Source organism: Salvia miltiorrhiza, chromosome 7 (assembly GCF_028751815.1).
Source record: "Salvia miltiorrhiza cultivar Shanhuang (shh) chromosome 7, IMPLAD_Smil_shh, whole genome shotgun sequence".
NCBI lineage: Eukaryota > Viridiplantae > Streptophyta > Magnoliopsida > Lamiales > Lamiaceae > Salvia > Salvia miltiorrhiza.
This window is the reverse complement of record NC_080393.1, coordinates 54,939-76,171: the sequence shown is the minus strand read 5'-3', so window position 1 is coordinate 76,171 and position 21,233 is coordinate 54,939. Positions and strand designations below refer to the sequence as shown.

The 21,233-nt window shown below is 32.6% G+C and overlaps 4 protein-coding genes across 6 annotated transcripts; 1 reads left to right on the top strand and 3 right to left on the bottom strand.

Moving 5' to 3' along the window:
- Positions 1–588: 588 nt before the first annotated feature.
- Positions 589–1,485, bottom strand: LOC130991204 (stress-response A/B barrel domain-containing protein HS1-like). Its single transcript, XM_057915305.1, has 2 exons — positions 1,161–1,485; positions 589–1,026 (listed from the first exon to the last, which is right to left on the bottom strand). The coding sequence occupies exons 1-2, from the start codon at positions 1,289–1,291 to the stop codon at positions 837–839; spliced, it is 321 nt and encodes a 106-aa protein (XP_057771288.1). The 5' UTR covers positions 1,292–1,485; the 3' UTR covers positions 589–836.
- A 603-nt stretch (positions 1,486–2,088) lies between these two features.
- On the bottom strand, positions 2,089–3,862 carry LOC130991203 (stress-response A/B barrel domain-containing protein HS1-like). The gene is made up of 2 exons (XM_057915304.1): positions 3,634–3,862; positions 2,089–2,450 (listed from the first exon to the last, which is right to left on the bottom strand). The coding sequence occupies exons 1-2, from the start codon at positions 3,771–3,773 to the stop codon at positions 2,264–2,266; spliced, it is 327 nt and encodes a 108-aa protein (XP_057771287.1). The 5' UTR covers positions 3,774–3,862; the 3' UTR covers positions 2,089–2,263.
- Positions 3,863–8,255: 4,393 nt separating this feature from the next.
- Positions 8,256–9,046, bottom strand: LOC130991202 (stress-response A/B barrel domain-containing protein HS1-like). Its single transcript, XM_057915303.1, has 2 exons — positions 8,723–9,046; positions 8,256–8,570 (listed from the first exon to the last, which is right to left on the bottom strand). The coding sequence occupies exons 1-2, from the start codon at positions 8,857–8,859 to the stop codon at positions 8,378–8,380; spliced, it is 330 nt and encodes a 109-aa protein (XP_057771286.1). The 5' UTR covers positions 8,860–9,046; the 3' UTR covers positions 8,256–8,377.
- A 912-nt stretch (positions 9,047–9,958) lies between these two features.
- LOC130991201 (uncharacterized GPI-anchored protein At1g61900) lies at positions 9,959–15,615 on the top strand. 3 transcript variants are annotated; one of them, XM_057915301.1, is made up of 8 exons: positions 9,959–11,422; positions 12,257–12,380; positions 12,680–13,531; positions 13,966–14,211; positions 14,320–14,334; positions 15,039–15,179; positions 15,258–15,296; positions 15,384–15,615. In XM_057915301.1, exons 2-8 carry the CDS (start codon positions 12,347–12,349, stop codon positions 15,455–15,457), a joined length of 1,401 nt encoding a protein of 466 aa, XP_057771284.1. In that variant the 5' UTR covers positions 9,959–11,422; positions 12,257–12,346; the 3' UTR covers positions 15,458–15,615. The 3 variants fall into 3 exon arrangements, with proteins under 3 accessions (XP_057771284.1, XP_057771283.1, XP_057771285.1); XM_057915300.1 differs by having other exon boundaries at positions 15,258–15,305; XM_057915302.1 differs by lacking the exons at positions 14,320–14,334; positions 15,258–15,296; positions 15,384–15,615 and having other exon boundaries at positions 15,024–15,179.
- Positions 15,616–21,233: the final 5,618 nt, after the last annotated feature.

The window sequence follows — 21,233 nt, the reverse complement described above, 5'->3', positions numbered from 1 at the left end:
TAAAAATTATAGTGTTTTCATTTTAATAACTTTCTCCTTTATTTTAAATCTCATTTATTCTCAATATTTATAAAAAAATAAATAAATTTGTGCTTTAAACAGGCTTGAGGCTATTTAATATTTTAATATCGGCATTCACCACGTTAAAATTAGACTCCTAATTTAACTGCTATTGAAAAATACTCAAATGAAATTCATAATCATCGTGGAAATATATTAGACTTCGATCGGCCCATATTCTATTATGATATTCTCCTCGGAACCGTTAGAGCTCAGCTTTTAATTTTTTTATTTAAGGGTTTGAGCAACATAAATTTGAAAGTTTGAATTGTCAAAAAAAAAAAGTGAAGTTTAATTGCAAAAAGTATGAAAGATTAGATACTTATTTATAACATTTAAAAAGCTAAGTTGAAATTGTAGAATAGGTAAAAGTCCGACACCATCAAATTGTAAAATTGTAGAATCATAAACTTGATGTATAATACCAACATCAAAAATCTCGACAATATATATAAGTTTTACAAGAAAACTTCCACAACCATTGCCAAAAGGAACACAATTGAAATAAAGGTGCAATTAGAAAACACATTGTCCACAAAATAACAACTCTTATTTGAAAAACATAAATGGAAATTTGAGGTATGATACTAACATCAACTCTCGACAATATAACTTTTACAAGAAAAAATTCCACAACTTGCAGCAAAAGGACCACAATCTTGAAATAGAGGTGCAACTAGAGAACACATTGTCAACAAAATGACAACTCTCATTTAATCAACATAAATGGAAACTTAGATAAATATATATGTAGTATTAGTCACACCCTTGCTAATTTAGGGTTGGACATTTGTGGGCTCGAAATCGATTATAATGAACTTGTCTAGTCGAGGCATCAAAAAGTTTCCGTAGTCGATATGATTTTGATTAGCAAGATAGTCTCCAACATCTTCTGCACTCTCGAATATTGCTTCAAAGACATGTGTGAAACCTTGATGAAAATTCACAATGCTCAGTTCTTTAGCCCTGCCACACAACAACTTCAAGTAAAGACCAATTCATACAGATTTAATTGAATCTTTACATAAGGTTGAAAGGTTATTATGTATTTGTTGTATGTGTGTGTGTGAAGTGAAGAAAAATAAGAATGAATATAGCACCATTTGAAAGCCTTCATTGAAGGAACAAGATCGACAAGGTTGGCAAACTGTTTTATGCATTCTTCAATCTCTTCCTTAGATACGCCTTCTTTGAACTTTGCCAACACCATGTGTTTTACTTCTCTCTCCATCTCTGGCTCTCTCTCTCTCTAATGGTATTCTTCACTCTCTTCCTTGATGCTATTTATAGAAATATTTGCCTATTTGGTATACTGAGGTAGGGTTACAGTTTACCACTACCACTAGCAGCCTCTATCTACATCAAAATGGGTGGCAAGAAATCAATCAATCTAGAGATGCCACCAAATTCAAAATAGTACAAATGTCACTACAAGAAAATATGCAAGCAATGACCGGAAATAACAACGATCATTAAGATGGCGGGCCTAACAACCGAATTACGATAGTTATATTTTTATTTTTATTTCAAAAAAATATGTTTATAACTAACGACCGGAAAAAGGGTCGTTATTTAGGAAAAAAAATTCGATATTTTTACGATGGTTCAAAGCAGTTGTTAGCGTAAATTATTTTAATTTCAAATTCTTTTTAAACATAACGACGTGTTTAATTTCACTATATATCTTACTTACTGTGAGATATAGATTAAGATGTAGATTCAAATTATTTTTAATTTCAAGACATGTTTATAAAATACTAACAAAATTATAATTATGTCATTGAAAATTGAAATACAAATAAATTTGGATCGTCTGAATCTTTATGCGTTTAATTATGAGACAAGTACTATTGTTTTGTTCAAAATATGGGTCATTAACCCTGTCATCCATTAATTAGAAAGATGCAAGCCCATGAAAACCCAACTTAGATAAATAGTTGTCAATTAAAAAAAAAATCATAAATTCGAATATCAATGACGTAATCACTCCACAACACCAATCAAAATCAAGCCACTCGAAATGAGGTATGTATGAAAACTTGTTCATTTCTCAATAGCATTATTTCAGAAGAAGAAGCTCCACAACCAAATTATAGGAAATGCAATCATGAAAGCATATACGAAACAAAAAGATCCATCGACATGAAAACATAGATAGTTTGCATAAATAAAAACTTAATTAGTGACATATTTAATTTAGGAATTAATAGAGTTTTTGAGGCTGGAAATCAATGACAACGAACTTCTCCATTAGCGGCTCCAACAAGCTTGCAATTTCACTGTGAAGTGGACTTGAAATATACGCAACAACGGCTTCTGCACTTTCAAATGTCAATTCAAAGATATGAGTGAAGCCTTGGTTTAGGTTTACGATGCCCATCCCTTTACCCCTGCCATTAAGTGCTTAATTTTAGGAAATTTTAAAAACAAAATATCCACGAAAACATAATTAAATTTAAAAAATAAAACATATATAGATTCAGATTCGAATTTTTTTATTTAGGTTCGGATTTGATCCGGATCTAAAATGAGATTCAATTTCATATCCATAAGATCCACATGGTCTCGGGTCCAAACCCAGATTCATATTTTTTTTTCTTTTAAAATAAATTATAAATTAACCAAAAATAAAAAATAAAATCATAATTATTGTTTAGAGTTTCAACAATATTAAAAAATACATAATCCACAAAACATATTATAAAAAATTCAAAATAATCAAGAATTTGATGATCAATTACTAAGTAAACATATTAGTAGTAGACTAGTAGTTCAGCAACATATCGAAACAATCAATTTTTATAATTGTTTAAAGACGTCTTTCATGTTACTTTCAACATCGTCAATATTCTAAAGAAGTTAAGAATAAAATATAATGAGAAATACATACTTATTTCAATTGTATATAAGTACAAAAGGGGTGAAAATGAATTACAATATCATTAAAATTAATTTTATCTCTATCTTCGTCACAATATTCAGTAATGGTGAAACAAAGTGTGTGTCTTCTATTTTACCTTAAAAAAAGAAAAATAATGGAATATAATGAATACAAATAAAAAAGATAATAACAATAATAATAAAATAAATAAATTTTAAATTAAGATAAAAGTAAAATATTATCTTTAATAAAATGATATACTATTATTTATGAAAGTATATGGATAGTGATCTGAATCTCAAAACTCTTGCTCCAGATTCAAATTCAAAAATCTTAAAAATAATCCAGATTCAATCTAGATTCATCGGGTCCGTTTTTTGTAAAGTCCAGATCCAAGAAAAATGATTTGGATTCACAGATCTGAACCGAGTCCAATATTCACTGTCATTATTATTAGATCACATATCCGATCAAATATAATTCAATATCCAAATAAAATATAAATCCACAAATTATCAAGGTAACCTGGAACAATAGGTTAACTCTAATCTCGAATATAGCGATAAAATAGTTTCCCAATGCAAAGTCATTACTAGCTATAGCATTAATACGAAGAAAAGCTAATGCTGTAAAAGAGCAGGAAATTATTTGAAAAAAAAAATAATTGAAAATGTGTGGAATGATTGTAGTACCATTGGAAGTCCATGATTGAAGGAATAAGATCAACAGTTTTGCAAAACTGTTTGATGCATTCTTCAATCTTTTCCTCAGTTACGCCTTCCTTGAACTTTATAAGCAGTCTGTGATTTACTTCTCTCTTGCTCTCTTCCATCTCTCTCTCTCTCTAGAATAAGTATTTGGTATTCTAATTATTGGGTTAGGTAGTACAACTGCCCACTGCCATTAGGCTCTAATTACAGCTTAATTAAAAGTATTATTTAAATTCCATGTTTTCAAGAAGTTTAATTAATAATTAGCATTCTAGCTGTCACTCGAGATTAATTAGTGAACTGTTGAATTTTCTGCATACATAGTTTTTTGAAGCCGACTCACCTTATTTTATTTAGGTTGAATTTTGATTGAATTCAAATAATTGGGACTTAGTTATATTATCAAGGTTAATAGTGTTTTATGTCCCGAACTTTCAGCTTTTTCCATAAAATGTTCCGAACTTTCAGTTTTTCCATAAAATGTCTCGCTATATAAAATTCGGTGACGAAACGATGATTTATCTTGTCGAATGAAATACTTTGGGGACCGTCATTGCTGGAAAATCATATTAGGAAAACCACCATTGTTGAAAAAGATTGAAAGTTTGAAGTTTTTTGTCATCTTTTCGTCATCGAATTTTTTATAGCGGGACATTTTATGGAAAAACTGAAAGTTCAAGATTTATTAAGAGAAAATGAAAGTTTGAGACATTTTATGAAAAATACTGAAAGTTCGGGACATAAAACACTATTAACCCTACAAAAATTTATCAATTGTTCATGACGATGTGTATGGTTATAATAACATATTTTCCCTTCCTAGTGATCATGAACTATATATATATATATATATATATATATATATATATATATATATATATATATATATATATATATATATATACATGGGCGTAGCTGGGGGGCTGAAGCCCCCTCCCAAATTTTGACTTTTTTATAATATATAGATATATGTTTATATTATAAAAGAAATTTGTTTTACAAAAGTTGATTATCTTGTTATATTCTTCCATTTATAATTAATTTAAGGATACTTGTGTTATTTAAAATTATATAATCTATAAAAATATTATACATTATTATCACTATTATGCTTGTCTTTTAATAGAAAATGCCTAAAATGGATGGAATGCCCAAAAAAAATTTGTTTGCTATTATTACTATGCTTGTCTTTTATTATTATTGATTCTAGCTTGTAATTTATTGAAAATATATAATTTATGAAAATATTATTCGTTATTATTGCTATTATGCTTGTCTATTAATAAAAAATGCCTAAAATGTACAAAAGGACAAAAAAAAAGTTTGTAATGTATTGAAATTAATTTGTAATATATTGAAACTATATAGTATATGAAAATGATCTTTATAATTACTATTATGCTCGTCTTTTAATAAAAAATACTTTAAAAATACAGAATGTCCCAAAAAAATTTGTAATGTATTGAAACTAATTTGTTATATATTGAATCTAATTTGTCCCAAAAAGGAACACAATTGAAATAAAGGTGCAATTAGAAAACACATTGTCCACAAAATAACAACTCTTATTTGAAAAACATAAATGGAAATTTGAGGTATGATACTTACATCAAATCTCGACAATATAACTTTTACAAGAAAAAATTCCACAACTTGCAGCAAAAGGACCACACTCTTGAAATAGAGGTGCAACTAGAGAACACATTGTCAACAAAATGAAAACTCTTATTTGATCAACATAAATGGAATTACTTAGATAAATAAATATGTAGTATTAGTCACACCCTTGCTAATTTAGGGTTGGACATTTGTGGGCTCGAAATCGATTATAATGAACTTGTCTAGTCGAGGCATCAAAAAATTTCCATAGTCGACGTGATTTTGATTAGCAAGATAATCTCCAACATCTTCTGCACTTTCGAATATTGCTTCAAAGACATGTGTGAAACCTTGATGGAAATTCACAATGCTCAGCTCTTTAGCCCTGCCACACCACAACTTCAAGTAAAGAGACAATTGCGCCAATTCATACATATTTAATTGAATCTTTACATAAGGTTGAAAGGTTATTATTTATTTGTTGTATGTGTTAATGTGTGTGTGTGAAGTGAAGAAAAATAAGAATGAACATAGCACCATTTGAAAGCCTTCATAGAAGGAACAAGATCGACAAGGTTGGCAAACTGTTTTATGCATTCTTCAATCTCTTCCTTAGATACGCCTTCTTTGAACTTTGCCAACACCATGTGTTTTACTTCTCTCTCCATCTCTCTCCTCTCACACACACATTTACTTTAATGGTATTCTTCACTCTCTTCCTTAGTAGTACTATTTATAGAAATAATTGGTATTCTGAGGTAGGGTTACAGTTTACCACTACCACTAGCAGCCTCTATCTACATCAAAATGCGTGGCAAGAAATTAATCAATCTAGAGCTGCCACACCGGAATATTCAAAATAGTAGAAATCTCACTACAAGAAAACAAGCAAGCAACGACCGAAAATAACGACCGAAAACATACAAGAAAATATTTAGGAATTAATAGAGTTTTTTAGGCTGGAAATCAATAACAACGAACTTCTCCATTAGCGGCTTCAACAAGCTTCCACAATAAATGTGAAGTGGATTAGAAGCATTCGCGACAACGGCTTCTGCACTTTCAAATGTTGATTCAAAGATATGAGTGAAGCCTTGGTTTAGGTTTACGATGCCCATCTCTTTGCCCCTGCCATTAATTAAGTGCTTAATTTTAGGAAATTTTAAAAACAAAATATCCACGAAAACATAATTAAAATTATAAAACAAAACATAGATTCAGATTCGAATTTTTTTATTTAGGTTCGGATCTGATCCGGATCTAAAATGAGATTCAATTTCATATCCATAACATCCACATGGTCTCGGGTCCAAACCTAGATTCATATTTTTTTTCTATTTTAAAATAAATTATAAATTAACCAAAAATCATAATTATTGTTTAAAGTTTCAACAATATTCAAAAATACATAATCCACAAAACATATTATAAAAAATTCAAAATAAGCAAGAATTTGATGATCAATTACTAAGTAAACATATTAGTAGTAGACTAGTAGTTCAGCAACATATCGAAACAATCACTTTTTATAATTGTTTAAAGACGTCTTTCATGTTACTTTCAACATCGTCAATATCCTAAAGAAGTTAAGAATAAAATATAATGAGAAATACATACTTATTTCAATTGTATATAAGTACAAAAGGGGTGAAAATGAATTACAATATCATTAAAATTAATTTTATCTCTATCTTCGTCACAATATTCAGTAATGGTGAAACAAAGTGTGTGTCTTCTATTTTACCTTAAAAAAAGAAAAATAATGGAATATAATGAATACAAATAAAAAAGATAATAATAATAATAATAAATAAATAAATAAATAAATAAATAAATTTTAAATTAAGATAAAAGTAAAATATTATCTTTAATAAAATGATATATTATTTATGAAAATATATGTATAGTGATCTGAATCTCAAAACTCTTGCTCCAGATTCAAATTCAAAAATCTTAAAAATAAATCCAGATTCAATCTAGATTCATCGGGTCTGTTTTTTGTAAAGTTCAGATCCAAGAAAAATGATTTGGATCCACGGATTTGAACTGAGTCCAAGATTCACTGTCATTATTATTAGATCACATATCTGATCAAATACAATTCAATATCCAAATAAAATACAATGCACACGTTATCAAGGTAACCTGGAACAATAGGTTAACTCTAATCTCGAATATAGCGATTAAATAGTTTCCCAATATGCAAAGTCATTGCTAGCTAGCATTAATATGAAGAAAAGCTAATGCTGTAAAAGAGCAGGAAATTATTTGAAAAAAATAAATAATTGAATATGTGTGGAATGATTGTAGTACCATTGGAAGTCCTTGATTGAAGCAATAAGATCAACAGTTTTGCAAAACTGTTTGATGCATTCTTCAATCTTTTCCTCAGTTACGCCTTCCTTGAACTTTATAAGCACTCTGTGATTTACTTCTCTCTTGCTCTCTTCCATCTCTCTCTCTCTCTCTAGTAGAAATATTTGGTATTCTAATTATTGGGTTAGGTAGTACAACTGCCCACTGCCATTAGGCTCTAATTACAGCTTAATTAAAAGTATTATTTAAATTCCATGTTTTCAAGAAGTTTAATTAATAATTAGCATTCTAGCTGTCACTCGAGATTAATTAGTGAACTGTTGAATTTTCTGCATATATTGTTTTTTGAAGCCGACTCACCTTATTTTATTTAGGTTGAATTTTGATTGAATTCAAATAATTGGGACTTAGTTATGGTTATATTATTGATGCATACAAATACAAAAATTTATCAATTGTTCATGACGATGTGTATGGTTATAATAACATATTTTCCGATCCTTCCTAGTGATCATGAACTATATATATATATACAGTAATATATTTTTTACATTAGTATCTTTAATATAATTTCTGCATAACATTCTCTTTCAACACAAGTTTGTTTTTATTTGTAATTCCAATTCAACTTTGTTCATTGTAATCTTATCTCTTACATTTCCAGTTTCCATTGTAATTAATTCGGCATATTTTGAACAAAAACTAGAATCACAGTGTATCATACCTCGCTTACATTATTGATTTATTTCAAGCAGAAAACGTTCCACAAGCACAGCCAAATCATAGGAATTACATCATAGGAGTATTAAATTCAAGGTTGGGGTTTTCCGACGGGCTCGAAATCGAGAACGACGAACTTCTCGACAAGAGGCATCAACAAGCTTGCATAGTTGGCGTGATTTGGATTAGAAACATAGGCTGCAACGTCTTCTGCACTTTCAAATGTTGCTTCAAACACATGAGTGAAGCCTTGGTTCAGGTTTACTATGCCCATCTCTTTGCCCCTGCATGCCACCATCAATTTTAGTCTTTCAAAAAAAATAGTTGGGGGTGCTGGAGCTCCCCCCAGCACCCCCCTATTCGAGATCGAGTGTAATTTAATTTGTAAAAGAGCATGAAATATATATATATATTTAGAATGATTGTAGTAGAGTACCATTTGAAGGCCTTGATTGAAGGAACGAGATCAACAAGGTTGCAAAACTGTTTGATGCATTCTTCAATCTGTTGCTCTGTTGCACCTTCATTGAACTTGACAACCAGTATGTGTTTTATTTCTCTCTTGCTCTCCATTCTCTCTCTCACTATCTATCTCAATCACACTCGATCTCTCTATATAATTATATTACTTATAGAAGAAATATTTGCATATTGGGGTTAGGCACAATGTCATTAGCTAGGCTCTTGTTCTACTACTATTTAAATTGCAAGTCTCACTAGATAGTTGTACTCGCCAGTAAATTAAAAAATGTTGAATTTGTGGATAGTTTTTCAAACTCGGCAACTTATTATATTTAGGTTGAATTTTGATTGAATGGATAATTTATTTGGAATTTTGTTGTGGTTAATTGATTGTACTATTAAACAATTAGTTTTGACTGATTTGTATTCGCCTTTTCCCTTTTGTTTGTTCGTGTTGCTTAATTGGTTTTCTGTTTCCTTTCAGACTGAGGTCTTATTTTTTTTACAAACTTAATTTTTGCTATATATAGAAGTTTTTATATATGAAACTCGATCTTTGAGTCTTTGCACGTATGTTTTAGATTAGAAAGAAGATTTTCCTCCTCGGTTGAAGAATTTGGCCTCGGAGCATGATGAATAATTTTTTTTTCTATTCATTTGAGAAGAGATATGAAAAATTGTTGTGATTTTTTGGTTGGTAAAAATTTGTCCAACAATTTCACTTGCGAATTTTTGATGCAGTGTTGTGAAAATTGTACAAAACTAATGCATACAACATAATAATAAAAAAAATGTTAGATGGTTGAGTGAATATTTTTTGGTAGGAAGGAAAAAATTCGAGTCGAATCTTCACTATTCTTAATTCCCATTTCCGACCGATTTGTTTTAGTGAAAAAAAAAGTCATTGGAAGTTTGCGTTTTCTCCCCTTCAAAATATATAAAATAAAACCAAATATGACCCTTAATTTGTCCAAATGAAACCAATTCAACCTTTTGCTTTGAAAAACCCATATATGAAATAAAAAGATGCAAATATATGAGAAAAGTCATACTTGCCGTCTTAAGAAAATACAGATATTTGTCCTTATCTTTCTGTCTGAATTTTGAGCCAACTTGTTCTAAAAAAGTAAAATAAAATTGAAAGAAATTGTTGAGCTATATTGCTGGGTTATCAATTTATAAGTCAAGCATATTGAGTGAAAATTAGGTTACTAACATCCTTGTGCTCACTTCTTCAGGTAATTTACCTTCACTCTCCTAAAACACACACACATACACATACTATACTACTAATATATTTTTTTTACTTTAGTTGATTTTTTTCAAGGGTTCATAGTTTTATTCTTAACAACATCGATAATATGACACAGTAAATTGATATTTAAAACGATAAATAATGTACAATATAGTAAACTGTAAAATTTATATATTGCTTTACCACACATGTTTCATGTAGCTATATATATATATATATATATATATGATTATATTTCAGTAAAAAATGCTATTTTTCACGAGAAGTGGTCTCATATCTCAATATAGCTATCTAGAGATTGCTCTTTTGGGTGGTGACACAATGATTAGTAAAGATAATTAATGACATATTAAGCTATGATCATAATTTATCCAATATTTGAAATTTTATGTATATTTCACTTCATATCTTCCACTTTATCAAGACACGCGTGATATGCATATATAATATATGTATTAGCCAGTTTGTGATATAATTCAATATCCGATATGACATTAATATATGCGAATCACATACATTGTAATAGCTCATTAAATATAAAATATAGTACTATAATATAACTTAATATATCATGTAATTAACCAAATTATTTCACTAATTCTCTTCCTATCATTTTCATCGTAATAATTTGAACTAGCTGAGTTAAAGTCTATCATTCCTAGCTCAACCAATGTCTAGATTGTATTTGTAGGTCAAACTAATATTAATTAGACTATAGGTACAAGAAATAGGAAAACAACCTTTTCTATTAGGGAACTGGGAAGTCACATTATATTAGGCCTAGGGAGTCATGAGCTTTTAATCAACCAAGACCCAAATTATTCATGTTTGGTGGCAGATATATAAAATTTTATTAGAGGAATATTGTTCAAATTTTATGTATAAATATATTGGGCTTATTGTCCAGATACATTACAGCTACAGATTAACAAAATACTACTTTAATGTTGGGCTTGAAAGCCCAATAAAAATGGGCCAAAGTAGATCTGAAAGGGCCCACTTTGGTGGGCCATAGAGAGGCCATGTGTGGCGAAAGGTAGTGGTTAGATGGCCCCCCACCACTTTTCATAACAGTAATTATTTCGACGAAGAACAAGAAATATATACATTAAATAATTAAAACAACAAAGAGAATATAAAAACAACGAGGAAAAAATAAAATAAAAACAAAAAAGAAGGCCATAGGCAAAGAGGAAAAAGCTTCAGCTGTAGTTTCACACTTTATCCCCATAATCATTCAGCTCAACTTTCCCAAATTTCTCTTCGGTATTCTGCCTTTTCGCCTCCTTTTCTCTTGTCAGTGAGGAGCGGCTTCAGCTAATTTCCTACATGGATTCGTGGTGGGTGGTTTTGAAGCCTTGAATTTGCTTCATTTATGACGAGTGATCTCGGGAATTTCTGCCGATTCGGAATCTCCAGGTATTTTGGGGGAGGCGCATTTTGTTTCAGCTGGGACACGCAGTTTTAGTTGTTTGTGTGTGTATTTGCGTTGATTTGGTAGTAGCTGGTTGAGGTGTTTGTTGTGAGTGACTGGGGTTGGTGTTTAGGGCTGGATCTTGTGTGGTGTGTTTGGGCTGCATTTTTAGTTCTAATTTTGTGCTTTGAGTTTGTTTCTGGGGGAAGTGTTTCAGCTCTTGTGGTTTAGGGTTGTGGATTTTCCTGATTTTGTCTGAGAAGTGAGGATTTTTGAAGATAATGAGATGTGAGAGAATAGACTGATGAAGCTTAAGTTATTTTTTGCTATCTTTTTTATTTCTTTTTCCGATAATCTCATGTGCTGATTTGAAGTTTCTGGTTTTGTTTCTCCTCTCTGAATTTGCGTGTGATGTATAAACTGGTTTGTGCTTTAGCTTGATTTTTTTTTCCTTAAATTCTTTTTTGGGGGTTTCCTGTGACTTGAAATGTAAGATTTAAGAAAGATTGTTTCTTTGTTCGGCTAAAATTTGGATAGAGGACGAATCTTGGTACTGGAAAGGGCAGTTATTTTTATTTTTTTACTTCTCATTATATGTGAGCTATTCAAGAGTTTCATTAAATGACTTTATGCAAGGCTGAAAATAAGGGGTTTTGGTAGATTGAAGAGTAAGGATAATTATCTGAAAAGAGTAGAAGTGACAAAATGAATTTTCATTTCGGATAGCAGATCTTGGTCTATGCTGTCTGACTTAGTTGTTTACCGCATCTTGTTTCCGCTTTTATTATTTTGTGTTTCTATTTTCGTTTGAACCTGTTGTGTTTGTAATTGTTTTGCAGATATCAGTGTACTGATTCTTATTTATAACTGTCAACTATCCTGGAGGTTAAATCACAATTCTCCATGTTGCCTGACGGTTAGGGGGTGTTATGGATGGTTTTAAAACTGCTACGCGGCTCAAGGGTAAGAGATATTGTCTTTATCTGCAAAATGTTGGTCTTAACCATCTAATTGGCATGACCTTTGCAACTAGTATAAGAAATTCATGCTTCTTTCCCAACATCTGCTAGTTTGCCTCTTAAAAATTGCTTATGATGTGAAAGACTTGATAATATGAAGTATTTGTCTTGAAAATCGCGATCGTGGGATGGCTTTTGTAAATGATGGTGCGATGCTATATAGTACCTGAATTTGTTGAAATTATTAAACAATCAACAACTTAAAATGTTGCAATTGTTAATTCATGTTTCATCTGGTTGCAGGCTCTTGGTGTTATTGGTTACTACAGTTTGCTATCTGGCTGTGTAGCATCAGTGATGTGCTGGCTCTGAAGACGCCAACCCCCAGTGAGGTCTCTTCAGCATCTTTGCTAGCTAGCCCTCCTAAAAGTGGTATTTTTAAACCCATTGACGTATCACCTGCTGTTATTCCGCATTATTCGTTTCCGGGTGGTTCTTTGCCGCCAATGTATCCCACCTATCCAACCACCTATGAGCCAGTCTTGACTGGCCGGTGCCCCGTAAATTTTTCTGCCATTTCGGGTATCATGGAGATAACAGCATCCGACTGTATCCAGCCATTAGCAGGAGTAGTAGCAAATGTTATATGCTGCCCGCAGTTCAATAGCTTGCTCCACATATTCCAGGGATTCTATAGTACCAGTTCTGATAATCTAGTTTTACAAAACGCAGTTGCAGATGATTGTTTTAAAGATATTGTCAGTATATTAGCCAGCAGAGGAGCAAACAATTCAATACCGATTATATGCTCTGCAAAATCTACAAATCTGACTGGTGGCTCATGTCCTGTGAAGGACATAACCACTTTCGAGAAAACAGTGAATACAAGCAAATTATTAGATGCTTGCAGCACAATTGATCCTCTTAAAGAATGCTGTCGGTCGATTTGTCAGCCAGTTATTATGGAGGCTGCACTCAAACTATCTGGAGTTCAATCATACATGAATGATAATAAAGATGCAGTTGGACTTTCTAATCATGTTGACATAATTAGTGATTGCAAAGGAGTGGTCGTCTCATGGATTTCAAGGAAACTTCCTCATGAAAATGCAAACAAAGCATTCAGAATATTGTCTGCCTGCAAGGTTAACAAAGGTGTGTATCTGCTTATGTATATTACTATGCTTGCGCGGGTCCTTGTAGTAAAAGGTTTCTTATTTGAACCATTTCTGGAGTAGAAAACTGAGGTAGATGCAATGATAGAGTGCATGGTTAACTGAGTTGCACGTAGATCAATTTCTCACAATGCATATAAAATTCAGATTTACCATATTAGTGGATATGATTCTTTGATTGGTTAGTTCGACGACAACACAGATCTTTAATTTCTTTATCATGGTTTGTGATCATGCAAAAGGAGTCCTCTCCATGTGCACCTTCTAAAGTTTATGTAATATATCCAGTGCCTAGACTCTAGACTGTATGAAGCTGATTGAGAGTCATTTTTTCACTTTCATATTGGTTTATAAGCTGTTACGTTTCTTAGTTGTATGACATCTACTTATTAATCATTTCCTTCTGATATACAGCTTGTCCTTTAGATATGAAACAACCAACAGAGGTAATTGCTGCATGCCGCAATGTTGCTGCACCAAGTCCATCATGTTGCAGCTCACTGAATACTTACATAGCTGGGATACAGAAGCAAATGTTGATAACGAACAAGCAAGCAATTATATGCGCAACCATGTTCGGCGCCATGCTACAGAAGGCTGGAGTGATGACAAATGTTTATGAACTTTGTGACGTGGACTTAAAAGATTTTAGTCTCCAAGGTGTGAATCTGAATTGTTTCCACTATGCAGTTTCTTACACTGATGTTGTTGGCAATGCTAATGAGTTTTTTCTTATATCTGTTTCTCTGTTTTTCTTTGCTGGAGCAGCATATGGACAAGAAGGTACTCATAGCCACCCGTTCTATGGTCTATTTTTCCAAATATTATGTTTATCATGTTTTATATTTATAATTGAAATTGCATCTCATCAGTATTATCTCATCATATAGTAGAAGACGTATGATTGCTTCAGCCATAGTTGTCGTATGATCACAGGTTCTTCATTTGTGATGACTAAAACCCTATGAAGGCATTTGGTTTGTGTGATAAGGCATTATTGATAAAATAATTCGACTTAATCCAATCCAACCTCATCCTACTTTATCCTATCAATTTTTTCTATCCCCTACACCAAACCAACGTCCCCTGTGAGTATTCTTCAAACATAGTTGAAGGTTTTTATTCTATTTTGGGAGTTGCTTTTTAAACTAACTTGTAGATAAGAAAATTTGGATTAACTTATTTCATCTGATGTCCTAGAACTTGATTCAAGAAAACCTATGAAGTTTTTTAAAAGAGACCTATTGCTTACATCTAAACCATTAGCCAAAATAATTGATATTGTCAACCATTTCTATCGTCTCAGTTTAACCTTTCCGCTTGTTGACCACACTAAAGGAATTCAGGCCATTCAATGCTTTCAACTATCTGTCATGTTTTTCTGTCGTCTTCCATTGTACATGAATTATAGTTGTCGTGTGCTATTAAATTAATGTTGTGCTGACCAATCTAAACAACAATAACAAGGAAAGTATAACCTGGTGCAGGATGTTTGCTCGGAAGCCTTCCTGCAGACATGATATATTATAATTCGTCAGGCTTCAGCTTCACTTGTGATTTGCGGGACAATATTGCAGCACCATGGCCATCATCATCGTCCATCACATCAATATCCCTTTGCGCTCCTGGTAAACAATATTTAGCAGCCATCGGATTATTCTTTTCATTTACTCACATTCTCTGATAAAATCTGTTCAAATATGCAGAGATGTCGTTGCCTGCACTACCTACATCGCAGAATTTAGGTAATCCTGGTGCGTACCTCTCTGAACGAATCGTCTCATTTTGATTATTTCTTCGAACATTGCAATGATTCTGTTGTGAAACATCAGGTTGCCGTGGAGTCGGGACGGATCTCTTTGTTTCCATTCTTTCAATTTTTGTGTTCGGTGCAATATTGTTTTGAGCACATTTTTAGCTGATCTGTGAGCCTCCTCTGTGTGAAGAGGGGTTTTAGATTTGTGATGGGAGCTGCTTACGTGTATATGTTGAGCTTGTTTCATGTATAGTAATAGCTTTGTTTCTCTCTTTCTATGGCATCTTTTTTTGTTTTTTGTTTTTCAATTACTTCTTCTCTTATCTTTTTTGTTTAACTTACTATGATCATGGTGCATATGTAGTCGTCATTCTCATTATGTTTTAACTTCTGGAGAAATACATTTTGGGTGTAAATTCATAGTCGACAAAAAAGCATTTAGGGCTCTTTTATCTCTCTTTTATCTCTAGGATTGTGATTATGAGGAAAACATTTATGCAGATCTTTTTTTTTATTATTATTTGTGTTCGGAAAATACTAAAGAAAATGTTAGGATTCAAATTTTAAGTGTTTGTTTAAAAGTACTCAAGCAAATAAATTATTAATTAGTATAATTAGAATATTTGTTATTTTAAGGTGCTAAAATATCTTTTTATAATTCTACCAATTTAATTATAATTAAAAATCTAGATATATAATTATTGATGAAAAACATCTAAAAGTATACACAATCAATTGGTTTATTATGAGAAAAATGAAATTCGCATTTAATTAAATAAATTAGAAAAAAAAAACTTGTAGCTAGTAAAGGCCTGAAGGAGGTAGGGGTTAGATTTGTGATTTAAGTTAACAAACCCTAGCTTTTTATCTAAGCAAGGCTGCATGCGTAAATAAAATAGCAGACCTAGTGGGCCAAGCCCAACGATCTTACCTCATGATTTGTGGCCCGCGATTGACATGTATGATCCAATGCAGATGTTATTGGGCTGAAATTGGGCCTCTTTGAATAACTGTGCCCAGGTATCATTCATCAAAGCCTATTATTTAACGGAATTTCAACATGCATTAGTCCACTCTATTATTTATCAATATGAACACATTACATTCAAATATAGAGTAAAATAATAAAGTTGCGTAGAATAGTAATATCTGTGTTATAAAATTATGGTGCGCACTTGTTTTGGGATGCGAAGGAGTGAGGCTGGCACGTGCCTTTTATGAATATCCTCGTGCACCTGAAACGTGTCACCATTTTATTCGATGGTAGAGTGCCCTTACTCGGTCCATGCTCGCTTTTGTTTCCCATACCATACACATATAAGGTTGACATGAGCTAAAACATAATCTAATGAAATAAAATGTAAAAGTATATGAGATAACCCAGCAAATGATCTTTTCTCAATATTAAATTTCAAGGTTGGGAATGATTTTGGTCTATAAAACCTCCAACGCTCCTTCCTTTTGTTTATGAAGTAATAATAATTATTGGAAATTTGGTAGAGTTGAGTTGAATGTCTCATGAGTTTGCCGATTCCTTCCACCAACTCACTTCCTCCATAATTCCTCAACTCACTGCCTTCTTGCAGCTGAGATACCGAGCCAACGATCCATTTACTGCACACCCCACCACAATGTACGTCGCCGTTTCGAGCTTCATGCTCCAATACTTGCTCCACGTCGCCCTGCTCCGATCACCCACGACTGGCCGCTTTGCTTCCGTCGCACAGCCTTTCTTGGTCTGGTCTGGCTACGCCGCCGTTTCCACTCTCGCCGCCGCCGTCTTCCCCGACAGGGCTACCCCTTTTCTCTATGTCATCTTTGGCTTGCTATCAGCAGGTGTGCTGCTTCGGCTCCACCAAAACATATATTTTATCCCTTTTTTTCACTCTTTTTACATGTTTTGAAAGTGGATAGTTTACACGATATATGAAATTGACAAATCATATCGGATGTCATCAATCTAATCACTCACTCAAAATTAAATTAATTAATTAATGGAAGGGTTTTAAACATAAAAAATGGTATGTTACGTTGGATAATTTTAGGAAGCCACTCTTCACCATCAAAGTGAATTATAGCTAGCCTTACTAAAGTTCATGCTGTTTATGTATATTTCTTCAAGTGTAGGCGAAGTGTTGCATATATTTGGCAACAAACTCTTGATCGAGGAAGTGGACGTGGACGTGGACGAGGAAGAAGAAGCTCCAAAGTTTGGGATCTATAGAAGGCGTGTTGGTAGGTTCTTGAAAACTATATGCAGCCGGATTATGGCCAAATTCCTTGGGAAGCAACCTCAGCCGATACTTCCAATTTGAAACATGAAGAAAAACATTACCACAATTTGGACATTGTGTTGGCCAAAAATTGATGCATGCTAAGAAAGAATCTGGTGTTTGGCTTATTAATTAGATGCTTGACTTTTGAATAGTCAAATTGATATAGTTGACCTGAAAAGTTCATCAAATTAATATTGAGATAATTAACGTCATAAACTTGGTTTGAAGAGAACTTGTGGGTGGGTGTGTTGGCTGCGTGCTGTGGTCTATGGAGAGTGTATAAATGTGTAATAAGATGGGAAAGTGATTAATATGAGTGTTTGTGTTTGAGAAAATCAGAAGATATGAGTGACACACATAAATGATAAATTACTTACTGGAATTAAAAAGCACACTACTACGTTTAAAACCAAATAGATTTAAAAACTCAACTCTACAAACTCAAATTTGCAAAATCATCACGAGAAGTTCATGTAATTGAGTTAGAATTTATGTATTTATACACGCTTACCTTTCTAATTAAAAAATTTCGCATATTCATTTGTTCATTATATATTACTAGCATTTATATCCCGTGCAATACACAGAAAATATTTTTATATATCTATATTTATATTAAATTGATACCAACTCAATTATCATATTTATAAATACAATAAAAAATAATCTTAACTGAATATATTTGAGTTGAATATTGAAAAAATAAAAAAAATAAAGAAGAATTCACTATAATAAAATTTCATATTATGAAAAGGCAAAAAAAGTTTATAAAATAAAATAAAATAAAAATAAAAAATTGAAAAATAGATTTATTCATAAAAAGATGAGAGATGATGGAGATTTTTTTTTGGAAAAATTAATCTTTAATTAAATAAATATAAATTTTATATTTTAAATCAAATATTTACATAAAATATATCAAATTAAAGCTCTTATTGTGATATTTTATTTGATGTGCATATTAAATATTTTATAATTAGTCGAATTCATAATTTAAAAAAAAGATAAATAAAAAGAAGATATATAATTTACAAATACTCCTTCAATTTTATTATAACTATAGAATTATCACTCAATTTAAAATTTATTTGAAATTGATTCAAATTAAAATATTAACTTTCAATATAGGAGTATAAATTTATACGAGTCGAAATTTGAATCAGAAACCAACCCTATATCCATTTATCTTGTAAAACCCCGCTTTGTTAGAAAACGGGGCCACATGTATGTAGGACTACAAAATTGGACCTTTTGAGGTGAAGGTTCAATAAAATAGTTGAAGCTTCTTTAATAGAAATGGACCCTTTTGAGGTAAAGGTTCAGAAAATTTGTCCATTTTTGGTCAATTCCCTACGATTTTAATTACAATCCACTTCATTTTATTAATTTATTCTAATTATATTTCGTCTCTATTCGATCATATTTATTTATTACAATGAGCTAATGTAACTTTTATTGACATATTTGCTACCCTTAATAATTTTTGTTTGGTATCAATATCAGGATTATAATAAATAAACACCGGATGAAATGTCATTAATGAAGGTTAATTTTCTAGATCATATTGTGAACTATTTGAGCATCACTGCAGGTCGAAAAACGGTGAAATTAATTATGAAAACATGAACCAAAATTAACATGCATAAATGGTGACGACATCTATGACAGAATTGAGACAATAACCATTGAAAACACAGAAGAAATTAAGTCTAATATTTTTCTAATGTTTTTGTGTGGGGTCACTTGACTTCCATCTATCCCCTCTCCCTCTCCCACTCTAACTCGTTTGGACCCTTTGAACCTTTTGTGAACCATTCTAGTATTTAAGTGCTGCCTATTTGTCATAATTCCCGATTCCTTAAAAGATAGTACTTCCACAACTAATTAAACTAGAGTGAATATAAGATATTACAAAGAAATTTCCACAACTTAAATGATATATATACACACAATGACACAAATAGAAACCTCACACCTTCAACAAATTAACATATTGCAAAACCTCTCATTCCCTCCTCTCTCTCTCTCTCTCTCTCATACACAATGCCGCGGAGGGAAAGAAACAGCCCATCCACAGCCCACATCGGCGTCGGGTTCTTGGCGCAGCTAAGCAGCGCATCAGCTACAGCGTTCCAATTCCTCATCTCTGCTTTTTCGCCATTTTACTCTCTCGCCGCCATCTTCTCCGCTGCGCGCCGCTACCTCTCCCGTTCCGACCGACTGCAGTTGATGGATCAGTTCAACCGAATCTTGTGCTCCGCCATTCTCACTCTCCAATCATTCCTGCAGCTCAAGTATCAGCCCATCAACGATCACACACAGTCCCTCTTCGCAACCCATCCCGCTGCAATGTGCGTAGCCGTCGCCAGCTCCGTCGTCTACTTCTTCGCCTACGCCGCCGTGCTCCGCTTCCCTCTCCACCGCTTCGCCTCTCTCGCTCAGCACGTGCTGCTTTACTCCGGCTACATCGCGGTGGCGTCTCTGGCGGCCGTGATGCTCCCCGACACGGCGAGGCCTTTCGTTTACGCCGTTTTCGGACTGATCGCCGCCGCCGTGTTGCTGTATTTCTTGTACCGGAAAGTGGTGGAAGAAGAAGATGAAGCAGAGCTTTCGCAGTTTCTTAAGGGGAATTTTTCTGGGTTGATGCGGAGACTCCCTGTTTGAGTGAAGATACACAATGGCTATTTCGCAGCGTCAAAATTCATATACCAAAAAAGTTCATTATTGCATGAAAAATTAAGGAATTAATTAAGATGTTTGGCTTGTTTGTATGTTGCTGTCTTTTTTAAATTTTAATCACCAATATCCTCTGTTTGGTAATGTTGTTCCGATATTTTTATTATGACTATTTAATTGTTGCCATGTGTATTTTAGTTAAAGAAAATTTGAAAAATCGCACTATAGTCTGAAGTAGTAGATGATGAAATAGAAGATCAACGGAGTTGTGTGTTTTATATTTCATTATGTATTGACATTGTTATTCGGTGTGAGAACTCGCCTTCTTGGCTCGTGGAATTGTTACATCGTATTCTAGTTGCTCAATATTCAAAGTTTTTTCTGTTTTGTTTTTCAAAAGTGTAAATTTTGATGTGGAGATAAAAAATTCTGTTGTCAATTATATATTGTATCTTGGGCTCTAATTGATTTAACTCCGATATTGGAAGCAGTGCATGAACTATTGGGCCCGTATTGGCTATAAGTTAGGTATAGTGAGAAAATGAAGCATAAGTTGCATGATGTTTGGGGCCCAAATCGATGCTAAAATTACATGACGTTTGAGATCCAATTATGTATCATAAATATTTTGTTAGAATGGTTAATTCGAGTTGATAGAAGAGTTGAATAAACCCACATATATATAAAGTGTTGGATGTTTCATTACTCATGCACATGATACACGGTGAATTCAAAGTGGAAGTATATGTGATGTTCTCCAATTAGGGCAGCTGGTTCGAGCCCTACACAAGTTGTTCAAGAACCGCCTTCTATACGCCTGAAAATCCACACCTTCCAATATTGCAAGTTTAGTCCAATAGAAAGCTTCAGCAGCCGATATGAAAACAAAAATGGAGTAAACATAAGGGGCGAGTGGATCTGGGAGCAGAAGAGCCGCGAGAGATGCCACCGACACGTAAGCAGAGCAGACCAAA